The 16,838-nt window shown below is 43.6% G+C and overlaps 1 protein-coding gene across 5 annotated transcripts in view; it reads left to right on the forward strand.

Moving 5' to 3' along the window:
- Window positions 1–16,838, forward strand: part of ZNF652 (zinc finger protein 652) — a 62,966-nt gene that overhangs the window by 35,367 nt on the left and 10,761 nt on the right. For all 5 annotated transcript variants that reach the window (XM_084749916.1, XM_084749912.1, XM_084749914.1 and 2 more), the window contains exons 2-5: window positions 4,479–5,620; window positions 8,521–8,668; window positions 8,989–9,104; window positions 9,542–9,686. In XM_084749916.1, coding sequence (XP_084606042.1) covers window positions 4,724–5,620; window positions 8,521–8,668; window positions 8,989–9,104; window positions 9,542–9,686 — 1,306 coding nt within the window. In that variant the 5' untranslated portion in view covers window positions 4,479–4,723. The remainder of the gene's footprint in view (window positions 1–4,478; window positions 5,621–8,520; window positions 8,669–8,988; window positions 9,105–9,541; window positions 9,687–16,838) is intronic.

Consider the following 16,838-nt stretch of genomic DNA (forward strand, 5'->3'; position numbering starts at 1 on the left):
CCCCAGCACTAGGATTGTAGACATCTACTACTGTGCCTGGCTTTTTAACCATGGGTGCAGGGCCTGAATCATGCTTCTGTGGCAAGGAATTCACTGACTGAACCATCTTACCTCGCCCCCCACCTTCTCATTTTTAACCTTTTTCTTACTTCATCTCCTCCACATTTACTCTGCAAAGGGTGTGCAGCATACTATACATAAGCCTCTGATGTACCGCTCACACTTACAGCCTCTTCCGGAAGCCTGCCCCAAGCAGAGTGGAAAAGGAGCCAGCACCCAGTCCTCCGTATAGCACAGAAATGTGGCCGTGTGGTTGGATTCAACCTTCAAAACAGCCCTTAGACAGGGAGCGAGTTTGCGTGAGAATCACCTTGTCTGGTGTCACAGACCTAGGTGACTGGCACATTGAGGTACACAGTAGGCCCTGAGGCTGTACCTTGCTTCCTGCTTGATGTTATAGCAGTTATGTGTAAAACATGTGACCTCAGAGTTGATCTCCTTTTATGTTGTTGATTTCTTTCTGACCCATGAATGTGCTTCAGAAGTAAGAAGAACGGGTAGGGAGCGGAGCGGGTAAAGGTGGAGAAAAACTCAGTTTCTGTGCTCTGTCTAAATACACACTACAGAAAAGAAAGAACAACACCTGCTCTTTTCTTAGTTTGGAGCTTGGGGCTCTTGGGGATTCGTTGGTGGGTTTTCAGAAGTAGGCAGCAAACTGGAAACTGCATATGAAATCTTCCATGCTTAGTTTTGTGGTGGTGAAAAGAATTTTAATTTTTAAAAGAATGTTACAGTGTTTTAGAATTGCTACTGAGAGATGTATGTAGGCTTGCTGGCAGGAAAAGACATTGGCTGGGGTTTAGGCACGTTATGGTTTGGAGTAAACCTTCCCATCTGGTTCAAATATTTTTATTTTGGACTATTTATTTATACCTGTTGGTCTAAGACTAGATAAGATTCCCCCTCCCGCTACTTTTTGAAATGCCAAAGCAATTCAGAAAACAACAGATCCTCTGCACTCCCTGATACTGTTGCCCAGTGCGAGCCGTGGTGGCACAAACCTGAGTACTTGGGAGACAGAGGTGGGAAGGAGCCCAAGATGGAAGGCCAGTCTACACTGTGTGCCAGACTGTTGGCTAGCACACATGAAGACCTGAGTCTGGTTCCTAGCACCACATAAATCTGGACATGGTGGCATCTACTGGTAATCCCAGCACTCAGGAGTTAGAGTCAAGGGGATCAGAAGTTCAGGGTAGAAGCTGGAGAGATGACTCAGGGGTTAATAGCACTTGCTACTCTTCCAGAGGACCCAGGACCAATTTCCATCATCTACATGGTGGCCTACAGCCCCGAGGATTCTAGGCCTACTTTGGCTTCCTCAAAGGCACCAGCTTCGCTCGTAGTATAGAGATCTACAGACAGACAACACCAATACCCATAAAATTAATAATACTTTTTTTTAAAGTTCAAAGTTAACTTACATAGTTTAAGGACAGTTTTGGACTACATGAGACCCTGTCTCAAAAAAGGAAAAAAAAAACTTAATATAAGTATTTGTGACTTTAAATTTTTGTAAAATATAAAATTGTACGGCCTAGCATGGTGATGCACACTTAAGTTTTGTTTTGTTTTGTTTTTCGAGACAGGGTATCTTTTTGTAGCCTTGGCTGTCCTAGACTCACTTTTTAGATCAGGCTGGCCTTGAACTCAAAGATATCTGCCTGCCTCTGTCTCCCTCAGTGCTCGGAATAAAGGAGAGTGCCACTATGCCCAGCAGTGATGCACAATTTTAATCCTAGCACTCTGGAGTCAGATGCAGGCAGATCTCTGTTACTTGCGGAGTACACTGGTCTATAGAGAGTTTCAAGTCAGTAGGGCTACATAGCAAGAATTTGTTCTGTTTTGTTTATTTTTATTTGTGTTTTATTAAAAGAGGGCATTTCTCATTTATTCATTTATTTTTATTCTCTGTGGTTTTTTTCTTTTTTCTTTTTGTTTCTTTTTTTTGGGGGGGGTGTTATTGTTGTTGTTGTTAACCATCATAAGGATAGATGACTGTATTCAAAATTGCATTCTAGAGCTGGAGAGATGCCTCAGAGGTTAAGAGCCCTGTCTGCTCTTCTAAAGGTCCTGAGTTCAATTCCCAACAACCCACAGCCATCTATAGTGAGATCTGGTGCCCTCTTCTGGCATTGTAGGTGTACATGTGACCAGAACACTGTACACATAATAAATAAATAAATCTTTTTTTAAAAATTGCATTCTAGAAAACTACCCTTGGTCATGGCTAGACTGAGCCCTCCTAAGACCCCAGCATCAGAGTTGATACATATGTAAAAATGACTGAGAATGTCCCGCCACCCCTCCCTACTGGGAGCCACAGTAGGCAGAGTGATGCTAGGTTTTCTTCTGGTTCTTGAGAGGTGTAAAATTTTATTACAGCCTGGACTTTGTCAGATTTTAATAGAAAATGTCTCAGTGATACACATAAAACTTACCTTAAAAATAAATAGTTCCTTTTGTTTAAAATGTATTTCTACCTATAGATGTTTGTGAATAGAACTGAATAATAGAAAATGCTTCTAACGCCCATTAGGATCCTGTAGATTTTGCAGTGTGGCTTACTTAGTATTTGGTTGCTTCTTTGGCCCAAGGTGATTATTTGATAAAAGTTAAAGTTGCTTAGTTTTATTCTTGTGTGGAAATGTGGAGACTCTTGATCCTTGCAAGCCCTTAGCCAGTGCCTAGAAACAACTCTGCTTTGTCCTCTTGCAGCCAGCTTATTATACCTCACATAGTACCTAACAGATGGGGAGCACTTAAGTGTTCAACAGGCTGTGACAAAGTGCTTTGCATAAATGCAAATCCTTATGGTTATGTTACAAACCGGAGAACTGGCCAAGCTTTACAGTTAGTAGTCTGCTGCCTTGGCTCCCACTTCTTTGCACTGTTAGACTACTAAGGTTTAGATTGTTAGTACAGTTTAGAATTGATAAGTTAGAAATTAACCCTACTTATTGGTCCCTTTATGAGCCTAGTGCTTTGTTTTATGTACAATAGCTCAGAGAGGCCTAAGTGACTCTTGTTATTTGTTAAAGTTACAATGCGGTTCAGTGTCAAGTGTACTGAACAGTTTCTTACTAAAGTTATTTTTAAGAAAAAACAACAGGGAGCTGGGCAGTCGTGGGCTCACGCTTGTAATCCCAGCCCTTGGGAGGCAGAAGCAGGTGGACCTTTGTGAGTTTGAGGCCAGCCTGGTCTACATCCTGAGTTCCAGGGCAGCCAAGGCTACACAGAGAAACCCTGTCTCAAAAAAGAAACGACAACATAGCAAGATTTCATTCATTTCAGGCAAGTGGAGCCGATTATATTAAGAAAAAGCCAGGAGTGGTAGGCTCATCATTAATCCCAGGATTTGAGAGGCAGAGGTCGGCAGAACTCTGTGAGACCAGGGCGGCCTGTGTAATGAGTGCCAGGACAGCCAGGGCTACAAAGTGAAGATCCTTGTCTCAGTAAAAGGGGGAGGGGGACTAAGCTTTACTTGCTTACTTAAAAATCAACCCCAAAGTTGTGCAGTAGGTACTAAGTAGATAATAAATAATAAAAATGTCTCCAGTGCCCGTCATACAACAGACATTTGGTAAACACTGCCTTCCTTCCTTTCGTCAGCTAGACAGGATAGATACTTCAGAGTTATTTGTATGACTCAGCTGTTGGATAGCTGGCTAACTAGCAATATATGAGGCATGTTGCAAACTTTGTATGCCCTTCTAATTTTTTTTTATGGATGGTTTTAGGGTTTTTTTTTTAGAACCACATTGACCTAGTGGTTACTGATTCTCAGAAATTTGACTTCTCCACAACTGCCACATAAAAATCGCCTGTTTGTAGAGTGGATCAAGTGAGCTGTGCAACAAATGTCAAAATGCTTCAACTTTACCCCCCATAGACCTGAAGCCAGTTATATTTACAGCTAATTTATAATTACTGAACGCCGGGACCTTTTTCTCTGTGATTATGCTAGCTAGTTGATTTATTTCCGTGGTCTTCAGTGCCTGTGTTGCCACCTTTGTTTGTGGCTCTCACTGTGGTGAATGCAGAGGCTGGTCTGAAGGAAACTGCCTGTAGGACCAACTCTCTTGTATCAGTCCTTGTATCAGTAGGTCCTGAAGCATCCATTGTCATGCAGTAGTAGGTGTAGTCATGGGGTACGCGCTATGTGCTAGACACTGTAGTAAGCTCTGAAGAGATCTCGGTAAATTTGACACATGTGGCTCTTTACATTCTAACTGAAAACGGGAGCTCAGGCACGCCTGTAAAATAATGTCTGTCCCAACCTGTTCTAGGAGTGTAGTACTTCATAGTGTATGGAGTTTAATGATTTAAAATTTTGTATGTTATGAAAAACATTGGCTTTAAGAATGAAATGGTGATAGAATTTTTTCTCCTGTTTTATTTTTATTTTTTTCTCTTTGTAGCTAAGATGCTCCACATCCCTTGTAGCTCTTTTTGGAAGAAAATCAGGAGTGCTCTGCTCTTGCCATAAGAATAGCTCTGTTTGACTCAACGCGTTGGTGCTGTGACACAGGAAGAATTGCATGCAGGCTCCAGGAGTTTCTTGTTTTCATATAAGTAGTTAGTTTTTCAGTGGATGGAGAAGGATTTCAGTCTTGATTACCCTGTTTCAAGGAGTTGTGTGTAGTCTGAACTGGGCCACTTACCAATGAGCTACACAGCCAATCCTTGTCAGGAGCTGGTTGAAAACTGTGCAGTGCATTCAGAAGGAATGGCACAGGAAGAGAGCCATCGAAGTCAGGCGCCACCCACCTTCTACCATGGTGCCAGCCAGGAGCTCGACCTGTCCACCAAAGTGTATAAGAGGGAATCATCTGGAAGCCCTTATTCTGTTCTAGTGGACAGCAAGATGAGCAAACCGCATCTCCACGAGACCGAGGAACAGCCATACTTCAGGGAGCCAAGAGCAGTGTCTGAGGTGCACACTGTCAAGGAGGACCGGGAGAATTCTGATGACACGGAAGAGGAGGAGGAAGTCTCCTACAAAAGGGAGCAGATCATAGTGGAGGTAAACCTTAATAACCAAACGTTAAATGTGTCTAAAGGGGAAAAGGGTGTCTCTTCTCAGTCCAAAGAGACTCCTGCTCTTAAGACAAGCAGCGAGGAAGAGGAAGAGAGCGAGGAGGAGGCCACAGATAACAGCAGTGACTACGGGGAGAACGGGCGGCAGAAGAGGAAGGAGAAGCGAGTGGAGAAAGTCAGGGCCACACAGAGGAGGACCCGGAGAGCTGCCTCTGTGGCCGCAGCTGCCACTTCCCCTACACCCCGCACAACTCGAGGCCGTAGGAAGAGTGCAGAGCTCCCCAAGCGGAAGAAGCAGGCCACCAAGGAGCCTAGAGCGCCAGTCCAGAAAGCTAAGTGTGAAGAGAAAGAGACTTTGACGTGTGAGAAGTGCCCCAGGGTGTTTAACACTCGCTGGTACTTGGAGAAGCACATGAACGTTACCCATAGGCGCATGCAGATCTGTGATAAGTGTGGCAAGAAGTTTGTCCTGGAAAGTGAGCTGTCCCTTCACCAGCAAACAGACTGTGAAAAAAACATCCAGGTAGGTCTGACCACCAGGAGGGCAGAGTTTCCAGGATAGAACCTGGCTGTTCAGAGTCATCTGGTGTCTGCCCAAGACATTAAATGCAATAGAGGCCGGAAGGGACACACTCCACCAATTTATCACTTTAGACGCTGCTGCTTGGGTCTTTTCAGGACTGAGGCTTAATCCTGTATTTCAAAAGCATTACACTAACTGACGCTGGACTAGTGGGAACTCAGGTACACTGGAAGGGGGATCTGTTATAGATGATTGACTGGGATGTAAAGTCAGCGCCGACATTGCACTGAGAGTCACTGTTGTAGGACCTGTGAGATAATTCGTTCTGGCATCTTCTGTCAAGGTGAGAGGTATTGAGTGAAGGTCAGAAGTAGAGAGGTTCCTTTCTGTTTAAAAGGGTGCCAGAGGCCAGGGCAGCTGATGAGGACAGAAACCATAATGACTCAGACCTGTGGAAATGGAAGATCTCCAGCAGTGAGTTTCCTTTCACCGTGGAGAGATGGCAACAGTAAATGTGTCAAGAGGCGAGCGAGCTCATGGGATACACGCAAGCTTTAAACAGAGGCTGAGCAGTGTGGAAATGTTGCTTCCCTGGCAGTAGGGTTAATGTTGCTGAACAGTGCTGCTAATGTAACACACACGGTTTTCAAGCCAGCCTGGTGTCTTGGAAAGACTGTACTGTGACAGGTTATGAAGTGTTGAATCTCCCCCCACCCCAGAAAAAAGCCAGGCGTGATGCGCGCCTTTAATCCCAGCACTCAGGAGGCAGAGGCAGGCGGATCGATGTGAGTTCAAGGCCAGCCTGGTCTACAAAGTGAGTCCAGGACAGCCAGAGCTACACAGAGAAGCCCTGTCTCAAAAAACGAGGGGAAAAAAGTGTTGAATACTTTGGTTTATGCATATGTTTGTGTATTAATGGATATTCATACAAGGTAAGTCTGTTATGTTTCCATATGATACATATAATAATTACCATATTGAAAGTAGCTTTTTAAAAGATATATTGTTTTACTTTTGGTTTGGGAACTGATAATATTGGTGACCACCTTTAGTTTTTTTCTTTTTGGCCATTGTTTTTAACCAATAACTGAGATAAGTGCCTTCTTTTAAAGAGACTTTTTTTTTAAATCCACTGATTTGACTTGTATATCATGACTTGACTGAGATATGCTGGGTAAATAAAAACACTGGGCCATGTTGTCCAGCAGGTGGCTGGGCAAGAGTTGATTGCAGGGTCAGTCCAGTGGAGTGTGGTTCAGTGCTGTCCCCTAGAGGTCAGACTTGGAATTCACAGTGGCTCCTTACTGAAAGGTGTTTCTCCTTTCTGTCTCTAGAACCTGCTTGTTTTGTGGGTTCATTCTTTCTTTTCCTTCCTTCCTTTCTTCTTTTTTTAAACTTGAATTTGCTTAAGTTACAGAAAACAACAGTTCTTTTTTGTGAGCCTCTGTGCTTTTCCTTGTCATAGTATGTTCACACATGCACTTACATCATGTGGCTTCTGTTGGATAAAAACTTTACACATGCCCAGGATGGAGAGATGACACAACAATTAGGAACACTGGCTGGTCTCGAAGAGGACCTGAGTTGGTACCCCGCACCCACATGGCAGCTCATAACCATCTGTAGCTCCAGTTCCAAGGGCCAAAGCCTCTTGGGCATCTTTCCTCCTTGGGCATCAGCCACACATGCAGTGTACGTACATACAGCAGCAAAAACACTCAAATACGTAAAGGAATGGTTTTTTAAAAGAAAACCCTTCACATTCCTAAAGAATCTTGTGCTATGTTTCTTCATACAGCTCCTGATAATCCTGGCAGCCTCATATTTTCCCTTGCAGAGAAGGCAGGGTTTTTGTCCTTTTCCAGGACACGGCTCAGCCAGCTGCTGGTCTTTCAGCTCTTGGGTTCTTGACTTCAGCAGTGGCAGTGGCACTCAGGAGCCTTTAGTGACTGAGTTCTTTTACTGTTCATTCCTCAAAGCCTGGCAGTTGTCAAGGACCTTCTGGTATTGCTTTATTGATTTAGTCATACTTTATGCCTAATAGTCCAGGCTGCTAATGATTTGAGGAACTAGGCATTGTGACGGAAGGAGGTCTGGAATTGAGTGGGGTGGGGGTGGGGTATGCCAGTGGCTTAAAGATTGTATTAGCTTCTGCTACAGGGAAGTGGCAAAACAGTGAGTTAAATTTAGGGAAAGCTAGTAAGTCTTGAGTATTTGCTACAGAAGTCTTTAAAATGTGTTTTCCAAGGCACAGGGACATTTTTATGTCCCTTCAGATCTATAATGCTTATATATCTTGTCTTTACTTGTGTTAATCTCAAACTTACTTATGCTCTCTGGTAAACACATCTCATTTGCATAGCAGCCTGGGTAGGAGGCACCTGGCTTGCTGGTCTATGTCGTGTCAAGCCTGAAGGTTCTCCCCAGTGTGCTGGCACATGCTTATGCTCCTAACCCCTGGGAGGTGGAGTCAGGATCATGATTTGAGGCTGGCCCGAGCCACATAGTAAGTCTGAAGCTACCCTGGGCTATATTGTGAGACAGCCTATCCCAAATAAGCAACAGCAACAAAATACATAAACACCAAACAAAGTGGAAGTTCTTTTCATGAGTGGAACATGGAGTGCTCATAGCAATTATTTCTTTGGTGCTAGTGGAACTTTGCACTTCTTGCCTTAGGTTTGCCACTGTCTGCATGCTTCCACGGTGTCTAAAAAATGGGTCTTGAAAAATAGACATACAGATGTTGGTGTTATATTTTGGACTCCTTGGAGTAATAGTTTTATCAAGATTCTGGCCTTGTGCCACAAATCTAGAGTAGATCCATTTCATCTGCCAGGAGGCAGGATGGCCTCCTGAAGCCTAGATAAATAGAGATTCTTTCTGTTTATCCTGCTCAGTGTGTTTCCTGTAACAAATCCTTCAAGAAACTCTGGTCCCTTCACGAACATATCAAGATTGTCCATGGATATGCAGAAAAAAAATTTGCCTGTGAGATTTGTGAGAAGAAGTTCTATACCATGGCTCATGTACGGAAACACATGGTCGGTAAGTCTCTGCCTGTGTTCTCTGCCGGTGGCGTCTCTGGAGTATCCCAGAGTCCATGGGCAGGCCGTGCAGCACCACCATACTATAGCCCGGTGGAGCTTGTTGAAACTGAATGCAGCTTGTTTTTAGTAAGCATCACCAGGTTGGATGGTGCCATCTTCCCTACCCAGAGTCCTCTCAGCATTGCCATTTATTTCCTCTGGAGCATTGAAGTGAGAGGTGGGATTAAGATGGCTTAGCTGCCTCCCCTTAGGACATCTGTCTCTTCCAGTCTGAGCTTGGTGGAACTGTTTTGAGTTTAAATGCCTTCTGTGTTACAGCACACACAAAAGACATGCCATTTACATGTGAAACCTGTGGAAAGTCTTTCAAGCGCAGCATGTCACTCAAGGTGCACTCCTTGCAGCATTCTGGAGAAAAACCCTTCAGATGTGAGGTAAGGAGCAAGCCCAGGCCAGGTCCAAGACTAAAGTTGTGTTGATGATGCAGCAGTGAGAGCGAAGTGCAGGACAAAGCGGGAGGCCATGTGCCGCTGAAGCTTCAGCTGTGCGCCAGGTCCTCCATGTCTTCTCACTGCTGGAAGGGAAATGCCCCATTAGCACACAGCCGAGTGTCTTAAGCTGACTTGAGAGTAATGTGCAGTAACTGGTCTTTCTTTCTCAGTGATTCAGGAAAGTTGAAGATGAGCCAGTAATAATTACATGAGAAGTTTTCCCTTGTATTCCCAACTCAGCTCCAGGAACATAGTGAATCCAAATAGCTGGCATAAGCAGGTTATGTTTTAAGTATGAGAAGAAACTTGTAGGCCTGTGAGGGCGGCTGGCGTGAGGCTCTGTGTGTGGCACCCAGCGCTGTTCCCTGTGTCCACTGCAGAACTGCGATGAGAGGTTCCAATACAAGTACCAGCTCCGCTCCCACATGAGCATCCACATCGGGCACAAGCAGTTCATGTGCCAGTGGTGCGGCAAGGACTTCAACATGAAGCAGTACTTCGATGAACACATGAAGACGCACACTGGTAAGGATTTCTTGGCGAAGGGATAAATACCCCCCAGTGCTTATTGGGAGCCATCTGCTGGTCTGTCAACCTGACCATAAAACTTGCATTATTTTCCTGTATTGTTTTGTGTTGTGGTTGATTTATTGGTATGGCCTAATAAATGTTTATTTTTAGGCTTATACTTATTAAGCTGGTATCATTTACCCATTGTCACAATCAATAAAAGACATAGACACTTGTTATATTTGTTTTAGAAGAGCCTTATCGCCTGGGCATGGCAGATATTAACCCCTAAACTGCCTTCCAGTGTCTCTCATCCTCTATCCCATGCCTTCTGTCCTAACAGCTTCTCTCTGGACTACCTCCCATCCATAATCCCAAACACCTGACAAGGCTGCTCACTGAGCCATATCTTCCGTGTAGAACTTCAGAGCTGCTCCTCTGGCTCCACGGGGCTCTTTCCTACCGCATGGTGATCCTCCTCCTTCCTCCTCCTGTGCCCGTCTGCTTCTCTTTCCCAAGATCCTCTCTGTCTCAAAAGCCCGTGAACCTTCACCATGCCTACCTTCCTCCTGCCCTGCCCAGGCATCAGCTTTCTTTCTTAGTCAAACAAGGAGGCAAGGTTAAACATCAAAACTTGGAGTACATGACAGTCTGCAGTAAGAATCTTGGGGGGCAAGCAATTAACAAATTCAAAACACCAACCATACCCCAACAGTTTTTGTCTTGAGGTGAAGTTTTGCTGTACAGCCCCAGCTGGTCTCAGACTCATAGCAATCCCCGTCTTTTTTTTTTTTTTTTTTTTTTTTTTTGTTTGTTTGTTTTGGGTTTTTTTTGGTTTTTTTGAGACAGGGTTTCTCTGTGTAGCCTTGGCTGTCCTGAACTCGCTTTGTAGACCAGGCTAGCCTCGAACTCACAGCGAACCGCCTGCCTCTGCCTCCCGAGTGCTGGGATTAAAGGCGTGCGCCACCACGCCCAGCTAATCCCCCTGTCTTAATCTCACAGGTGCTAAGGTCAAAATGCACTACCATGACTAGCACAGATTTGCACTGTAAACTCACTTTAAGCCTGAAATATAAAAATAAATCTATAATACTGAAATTTTCTCTTTATAACTATTTTTAAAAGAATTATTTATGTGATTGCCCTTTGAGTTTTCTGTTTTTGTTTTTTTTTTTTTTGAGATAGATTGTCATACTGAAGCATAAGCTGCTCTGGAACTCACAGCAATCCTCCTGCCTTTGGCTCCCATGTACTAGGGTTACAGGTGTGTGCCACTATGCCTAACTTTAAATAACTTGTTTGTTGGTTTTGTCTTATTTTTTGAGACATGGTCTCTCTGTAGGCTGGCCTTGTCTCTGACTCTGGAGTGTTGGGATTAAAGGCATTAAAACACTCTTAATAGCCTTAGAGTTGATCCAATTTGATTCCCAAAATTCACTGCCTTTCAGGAACACATCCATCAAATGGAGTTAAATCAATTTTAATCCTCTCGGTGTATATAGGGATATTTGCTCCATAGCATTGATAAGACTCTTAGGAACATTTGCCTACCTAGCTTCTGGAGAGCTGGCTAAAATAATAGCTCCCTTTGCAAACACTAGCACTGTCCACAGCTGACCTTGGTGCTCTATCAACTGGACTGTGTCTGCAGTCCAAAAATTTTATTTTGTGGTTATTTTAGTTATTGCATAAACATTTATGATCAATATTCTTTAGCCAATAGGCAAGGTTTGTTTCTTCCAAAAGAATACAATTCTTCCTCACTATATTAGAGTAACACATACCTATTAAAATATGTTAGAAGGGGACAGATGTTAGAAGGGGACAGCCAAAAATGGTGTCAGCACTTGAGAGGCAGAGGCAGGTGGATCTCTGAGTTGGAGGCCAGCCTGGTCTACCAAGTGAGTTCCAGGACAGCCGGAGCTGTTACACAGAGAAACCCTGTCTTTGAAAAAACAAAACAAAAACCCAAACAAACAAACAAAACAACAAGAAGAAATTGGGAAAGCAGCTGGAGAGTAGGTTTGAAAGAACCTCACTAGCGGAATTACACAAGCTCAACAGCCTCCAGGCCCATGGCAGCAGCTAAGAGTGGCTGTAGTGTCTGGGAGAGGGCAGCTAGGAGAGCTTGAGAAGAGAGAAGAGAGAAAGGCGGGGAGACAGGATGATAGGTAGCAGTCTGTTTGAGTGGGAATCACACCACTGTGGGTTGAGTTATTTGCAGTTAAAGAGAAGTAAGGCAGATCTTGGCTAGGGAAGCTGGCCACCATCAGACAAGGTTCCTAGTATAGTCTGGGCACAGGGTAAGTTTAAAGCAGAGTATTTGCTGCTTGTCCCTATACCACGTACACAAGGACACAAGGATGAGGAAAGACCCGGTTTCTGCCTTTTAAAAGTCCATGCTCTACAGAATAACAGGGATAATGACAGTGATGGAGGCCGCAGCTACTGAACGGAGCCCCTGTGTGCAGGATGCTGCTCTAACACCAGCTGTGTCTATTCCACAGTGACCTTTTTAGGGGGTTGTCATCTTTATTTTTCAGTTGAAGAACTGAAGCTAAAGGAGTAAATAGTTTGCTCAAGGCAGCCTTACTCCCTACTGGGCACTCAGTAATTCTGTTATCAATTTATTGTAGCAAGTAATAATACAAAATATATAGGACCTTAAACATAGTGAGCGTCATCACAGGTTCGTATTCTTGGACTTTAGGAATTGTTTACTGTGCTCAGCAGCCCAGGGTCAGAGGTTCTTATGTTTGTTACATGGTTCTAGTGATATCAGATTGCTTGTTACTTATGAATGACAAGTCGTTTGGAAGGCTTGTTGTTGTTATTGTTGTTTTATGTATATGAATATTTTGCGTGCATGCATGTATGTCTGTGCTTGCCTGGTGAAGGTGCGAGAAGAGGATGTTGGATCCCCCTGAGACTGAAGTTACAGTTGGTTGTGAGCAACTTGTGGGTGCTGGGAATTGAACTCAGGTCCTCTGGAAGAACAGTCAGTGGTCTGAACCGCTGAGTCATTTCTCAGCCCAGGTTGTTTGTGTGTTTGTTTCTGCCTGCAGGATTGAACTTTGGGTCTTGGCATGTGCTAGCCAAGTTCTTTACTGCAGATCTCCAGCCCAGGCCAAAACTGTTAATGCTTTTTGGTCAACATTGTTTGCCTAAACTAAACTCTGTATTAGAAGTTGAATCATGAGAAGATTGCCAGGGATAGAGAATTAGCAAAAGAAGCTAATGTAATAATCTAAATGGTAATCACCGTACTTCATGAGTCCAGGTTGCTATCAGTTAATGGCCGGGCGATGGTGGCACATGCCTTTAATCCCAACACTGGGAAAACAGAGGCAGGTGGATTGCTGTGAGTTCAAGGCCAGCCTGGTCTACAAAGCGAGTCCAGGACAGCCAGGGCTACATAGAGAAACCCCGTCTTGAAAAAACCAAAAAACAAAACAAAACAAAAATTAGTTTATATGCAGCTGAGAAAATGTAAGTTAAACAATGGTGTGCCATTGACTATAAGGTAAATGATGTTTTCAGAGGCATTAAAATGTGGGAAGAAATCTAGGTCTTTAACATTTTTTAATTTATTTATAAATATTTATAAAGAGCCTACTAAGGCTAGACTGACTGGTGGTGCATACCTTTAAGCCCTGTCCTGGAAGGCAGAGGCAGGCAAATATCTCTTCGAGGCCAGCCTGGTCCACACAGTGAGTTCTAGGCCAGCCAGGGCTACATAGAGAGACCATGTCTTAAAAAACCAAAGCAGAGGAGAAGAGCCTAGCTAATGACGCTAGTGTAATAAGAAAGCTGGAGATAGCCCTTAGCTCCATAAAGTTTATACTCAGGTTGCATGTGGGTGTAGCCTAGCAAAGCCCAGTCGAAGTTTTGTGCTGACAGTTTGGGAGTCCACTGAAGTGAAAGTACCAGAGATGTGCAAAGAGGCAAAGAGTATAAGACATACTAAAGAGCAGAGACGATCACATCAGAAACCCTTTAAACCAAGTATGAAACCTTTGGACTTAAGAGAAGGGTGTGGGTTTATGTGGTGTGTGACACAAGTGTTTTGAGAGTTCAGTTTGGCTCCGGTGTGGAGAGTGAGGGGGTCAAGAACAGAGGTGGTAAAACCAGTTAGGTTTAGAATAGTGAGTTATTTAGGTAGACATTGGGGGAATGGAGTAGTTTGCTAGGTAGGATAATGAATTTAACTTGCTTTGGTTAATTTTGAGCTCTATGGGACATTCAAGTGGAAGTATCCAGGAAGGAGGTTGAGAAAGGATTTAAAGCTCAAGAAGGAGATTTACCTGAGATAGATGAATGGATTTCTGATGCTGCCCAAGGGCACTCATGCTATGTGGGCAGGAGTGCTTGGGTTCTCAGGACAGATCACTTACCTTTGCACAAGGTAAAAGACAACTCCCCAAGTCCTTCTCCCCCCACCCCACTCTCTCTCTCTCACGATTTACTTATTTTATATACAGTGTTCTGCCTGCATGTACACCTGCTCACCAGAAGAGGGCCCAAGATCTTATAGATGGTTGTGAGCCACCATGTGGTTGCTGGGAATTGAACTCAGGACCTTTGAAAGAACAGCCAGTGCTCTTAACCTCTGAGCCATCTTTCTAGCCCATGGTAATTCTCTTACCTCAGCCTTCTAAAGTCTGGGAAACAGGATTGTTTCCTAGTAAAGTTTTTTTTTTCTCTTCAAGACAGGGTTTCTCTTTCTCTGTGTAACAGCCTCAACAGTCCTGGACTCACTTTGTAGACCAGGCTGGTCTCGAATTCACAAAGGTCTGCTTGTCTCTGCCTCTCAGAGTGCTGGGATTACAGGCATGCACCACCACACCGTGCTTTAGTAAAATCTTTTAAAAGTACAGCTGTTTCCTAACTTCTTAAGCCCTGACCTCCAATCCTTGCTCTCAAAGCCAGTGATCTTCACTTGCAGCAGCCATATACAAACAGCCCAAGGACCCTACTCTCTGACCAACTAGTCCAGAGAGAGCATACACTCTCAGGTGACTCACTGACAGCATCACACTTGACTCACAAGTAGCACCTACTTGAATGTTCACTCAATAAATAGGTGCTCACCTTGTAGACCTTCAGTCCTCTCCATCCACAATCTCCTGGGCTGTATGGCTTGCCATAGGAAGTGCAGAAGGAATTAGGGATGATCACAAATCCATGATTCACATGAGAACCTTAGTGCATTAGTAACCTTTTACATGCTTCTTAATATATTAGCAAAATTTTCCACATTGCTGTCCCATGCCTTCACTTGACAAAAAAACATTACCCCACCTACCTCTGACTCATTATTTGGCCCCATTGTCCAATTGTGCTTAGCGGTTGGTGTTAAGGTTACTCTGAAGCTTAAGATAAATAAATGTCGCATTTGAAGTCAATCATGGTACCATGCTCTGCTTTAAGAATAGCTGGGAAGGGGCTGGAGAGATGGCTCAGTGGTTAAGAGTGCTGTCTGCTCTTACAGAGGTCCTGAGTTCAATTCCCAGCAGCCCCATGGTGGCTCACAAACCGTCTATAATGTGATCTGATGCCCTCTTCTGGTCTGCAGGTGTATGTTCAGGCAGAGCACTGTATACATAATACATAAATCTTAAAAAGAGGAGAAGGAGGAGCTGGGAAATGTGGGCTAGAAGATAGAGAAACAGCTAAATTCACCAAGATAACTAGAAAAGCATGTACATGAACCTGTCTAAAGAGCTAACAGACAAAGCTGACCCAGCTGTAAGAAAAAGTGTTGTAAGTAGCCTAAACAAGGGCATTATAAGTGGAGAGAGACAGAGAGAGAGAGAATATTGCCATGAGTTTAAGGTCAGCCCAGACTGCATACTGATTACCAGGCCAACCAGGGCTACATATCAAAACCTACCAAGTAAATAAATGTTATTGAATAAGTAAGTAGTTTTATTTATATATTTATTTATTGCTTTTTGTTTTGTTTTGTTTGTTTTTCAAGACAAGGTTTCTCTGTGCAGCCTTGGCTGTCCTAGACTAACTTCGTAGGCCAGGCTGGCCTCAGAACTCACAGCGATCCACCTGCCTCTGCCTCCCAAGTGCTGGGATTAAAGGCATGCGCCACCATGCCCGGCTAAGTCATGTTTATTTTATTTCAGCAAAATAAATATAAGCAAATATTAAAAATAGGGTAAGTGGCCGGGCGGTGGTTGCGCAAGCCTTTAATCCCAGCACTCGGGAGGCAGAGGCAGGCGGATCGCTGTGAGTTCAAGGCCAGCCTGGTCTACAAAGTGAGTCCAGGACAGCCAGGGATACACAGAGAGACCCTGTCTCAGAAAAAAAAAAAAAGGGTGAGAGCTGGAGAGATAGCTCAATGGTTAAGATCACCTGATCCTCGTGCAGAAGACCTGGGTTTAGTTCTCAGCACCTATATGTTGGTTCACAAGCATTTATAATTCCAGTCCAGAGGATCTGGTACCATTTTCTGGCCTCTGTGGATATTTGCCACAAATGTGAAACATACATACTGGCAAAACACTTATATACATTAAAAATAAATAAATAATAAGGCTAATGTGGTGGTATACGCCTTTAATCCCAATACTTGCCAGTCAAAGGCAGGTAGATCACTGTGAGTTTCAGGCCAGCCTGATCTACATATGGAGTTGTAGGCCAACCAGGGCTACATTGTGAGATGCTGTCTCAAAAAACAAAAACAAACAAACAAAAAACAAAAAATAATGAACTGTCTTCAATCCTATTACCTAGATGTCCTAGAAGTAATCTTGACAACACAATGTATTTCTTTTCTATATATTTTCTGTGCATATTTTACATCAAATGTCCAAGACACCCAAGGTTTTTTTGGCACAAATATGGAACATACACATACTTTCATAACTTGCTTGTTTTACTTTACTAATAGATTATAGATGCCTTCACACAGATTACATGTTGATAGTTATAATTCTGTGCTATATACAATTGTTTCCAATGACATTTCTCTCAGATAGAGATAACTAAAACCACTTAGCATACAATTTGGAGGCTTTGTTTGTTTGACTGGTTAATTACAATATTTGTTTGGGATGGGGATGAACTTATGCAGTGGAACGTTTATGGAGATCAGAGAGCAGCTTTTGAGGTCAATTTTCTCCTACCGTGGGGCTCAAACTCAGGTTCTCAGGC

Source organism: Acomys minous, assembly GCF_964271855.1.
Source record: "Acomys minous genome assembly, chromosome: 12".
Lineage (NCBI taxonomy): Eukaryota > Metazoa > Chordata > Mammalia > Rodentia > Muridae > Acomys > Acomys minous.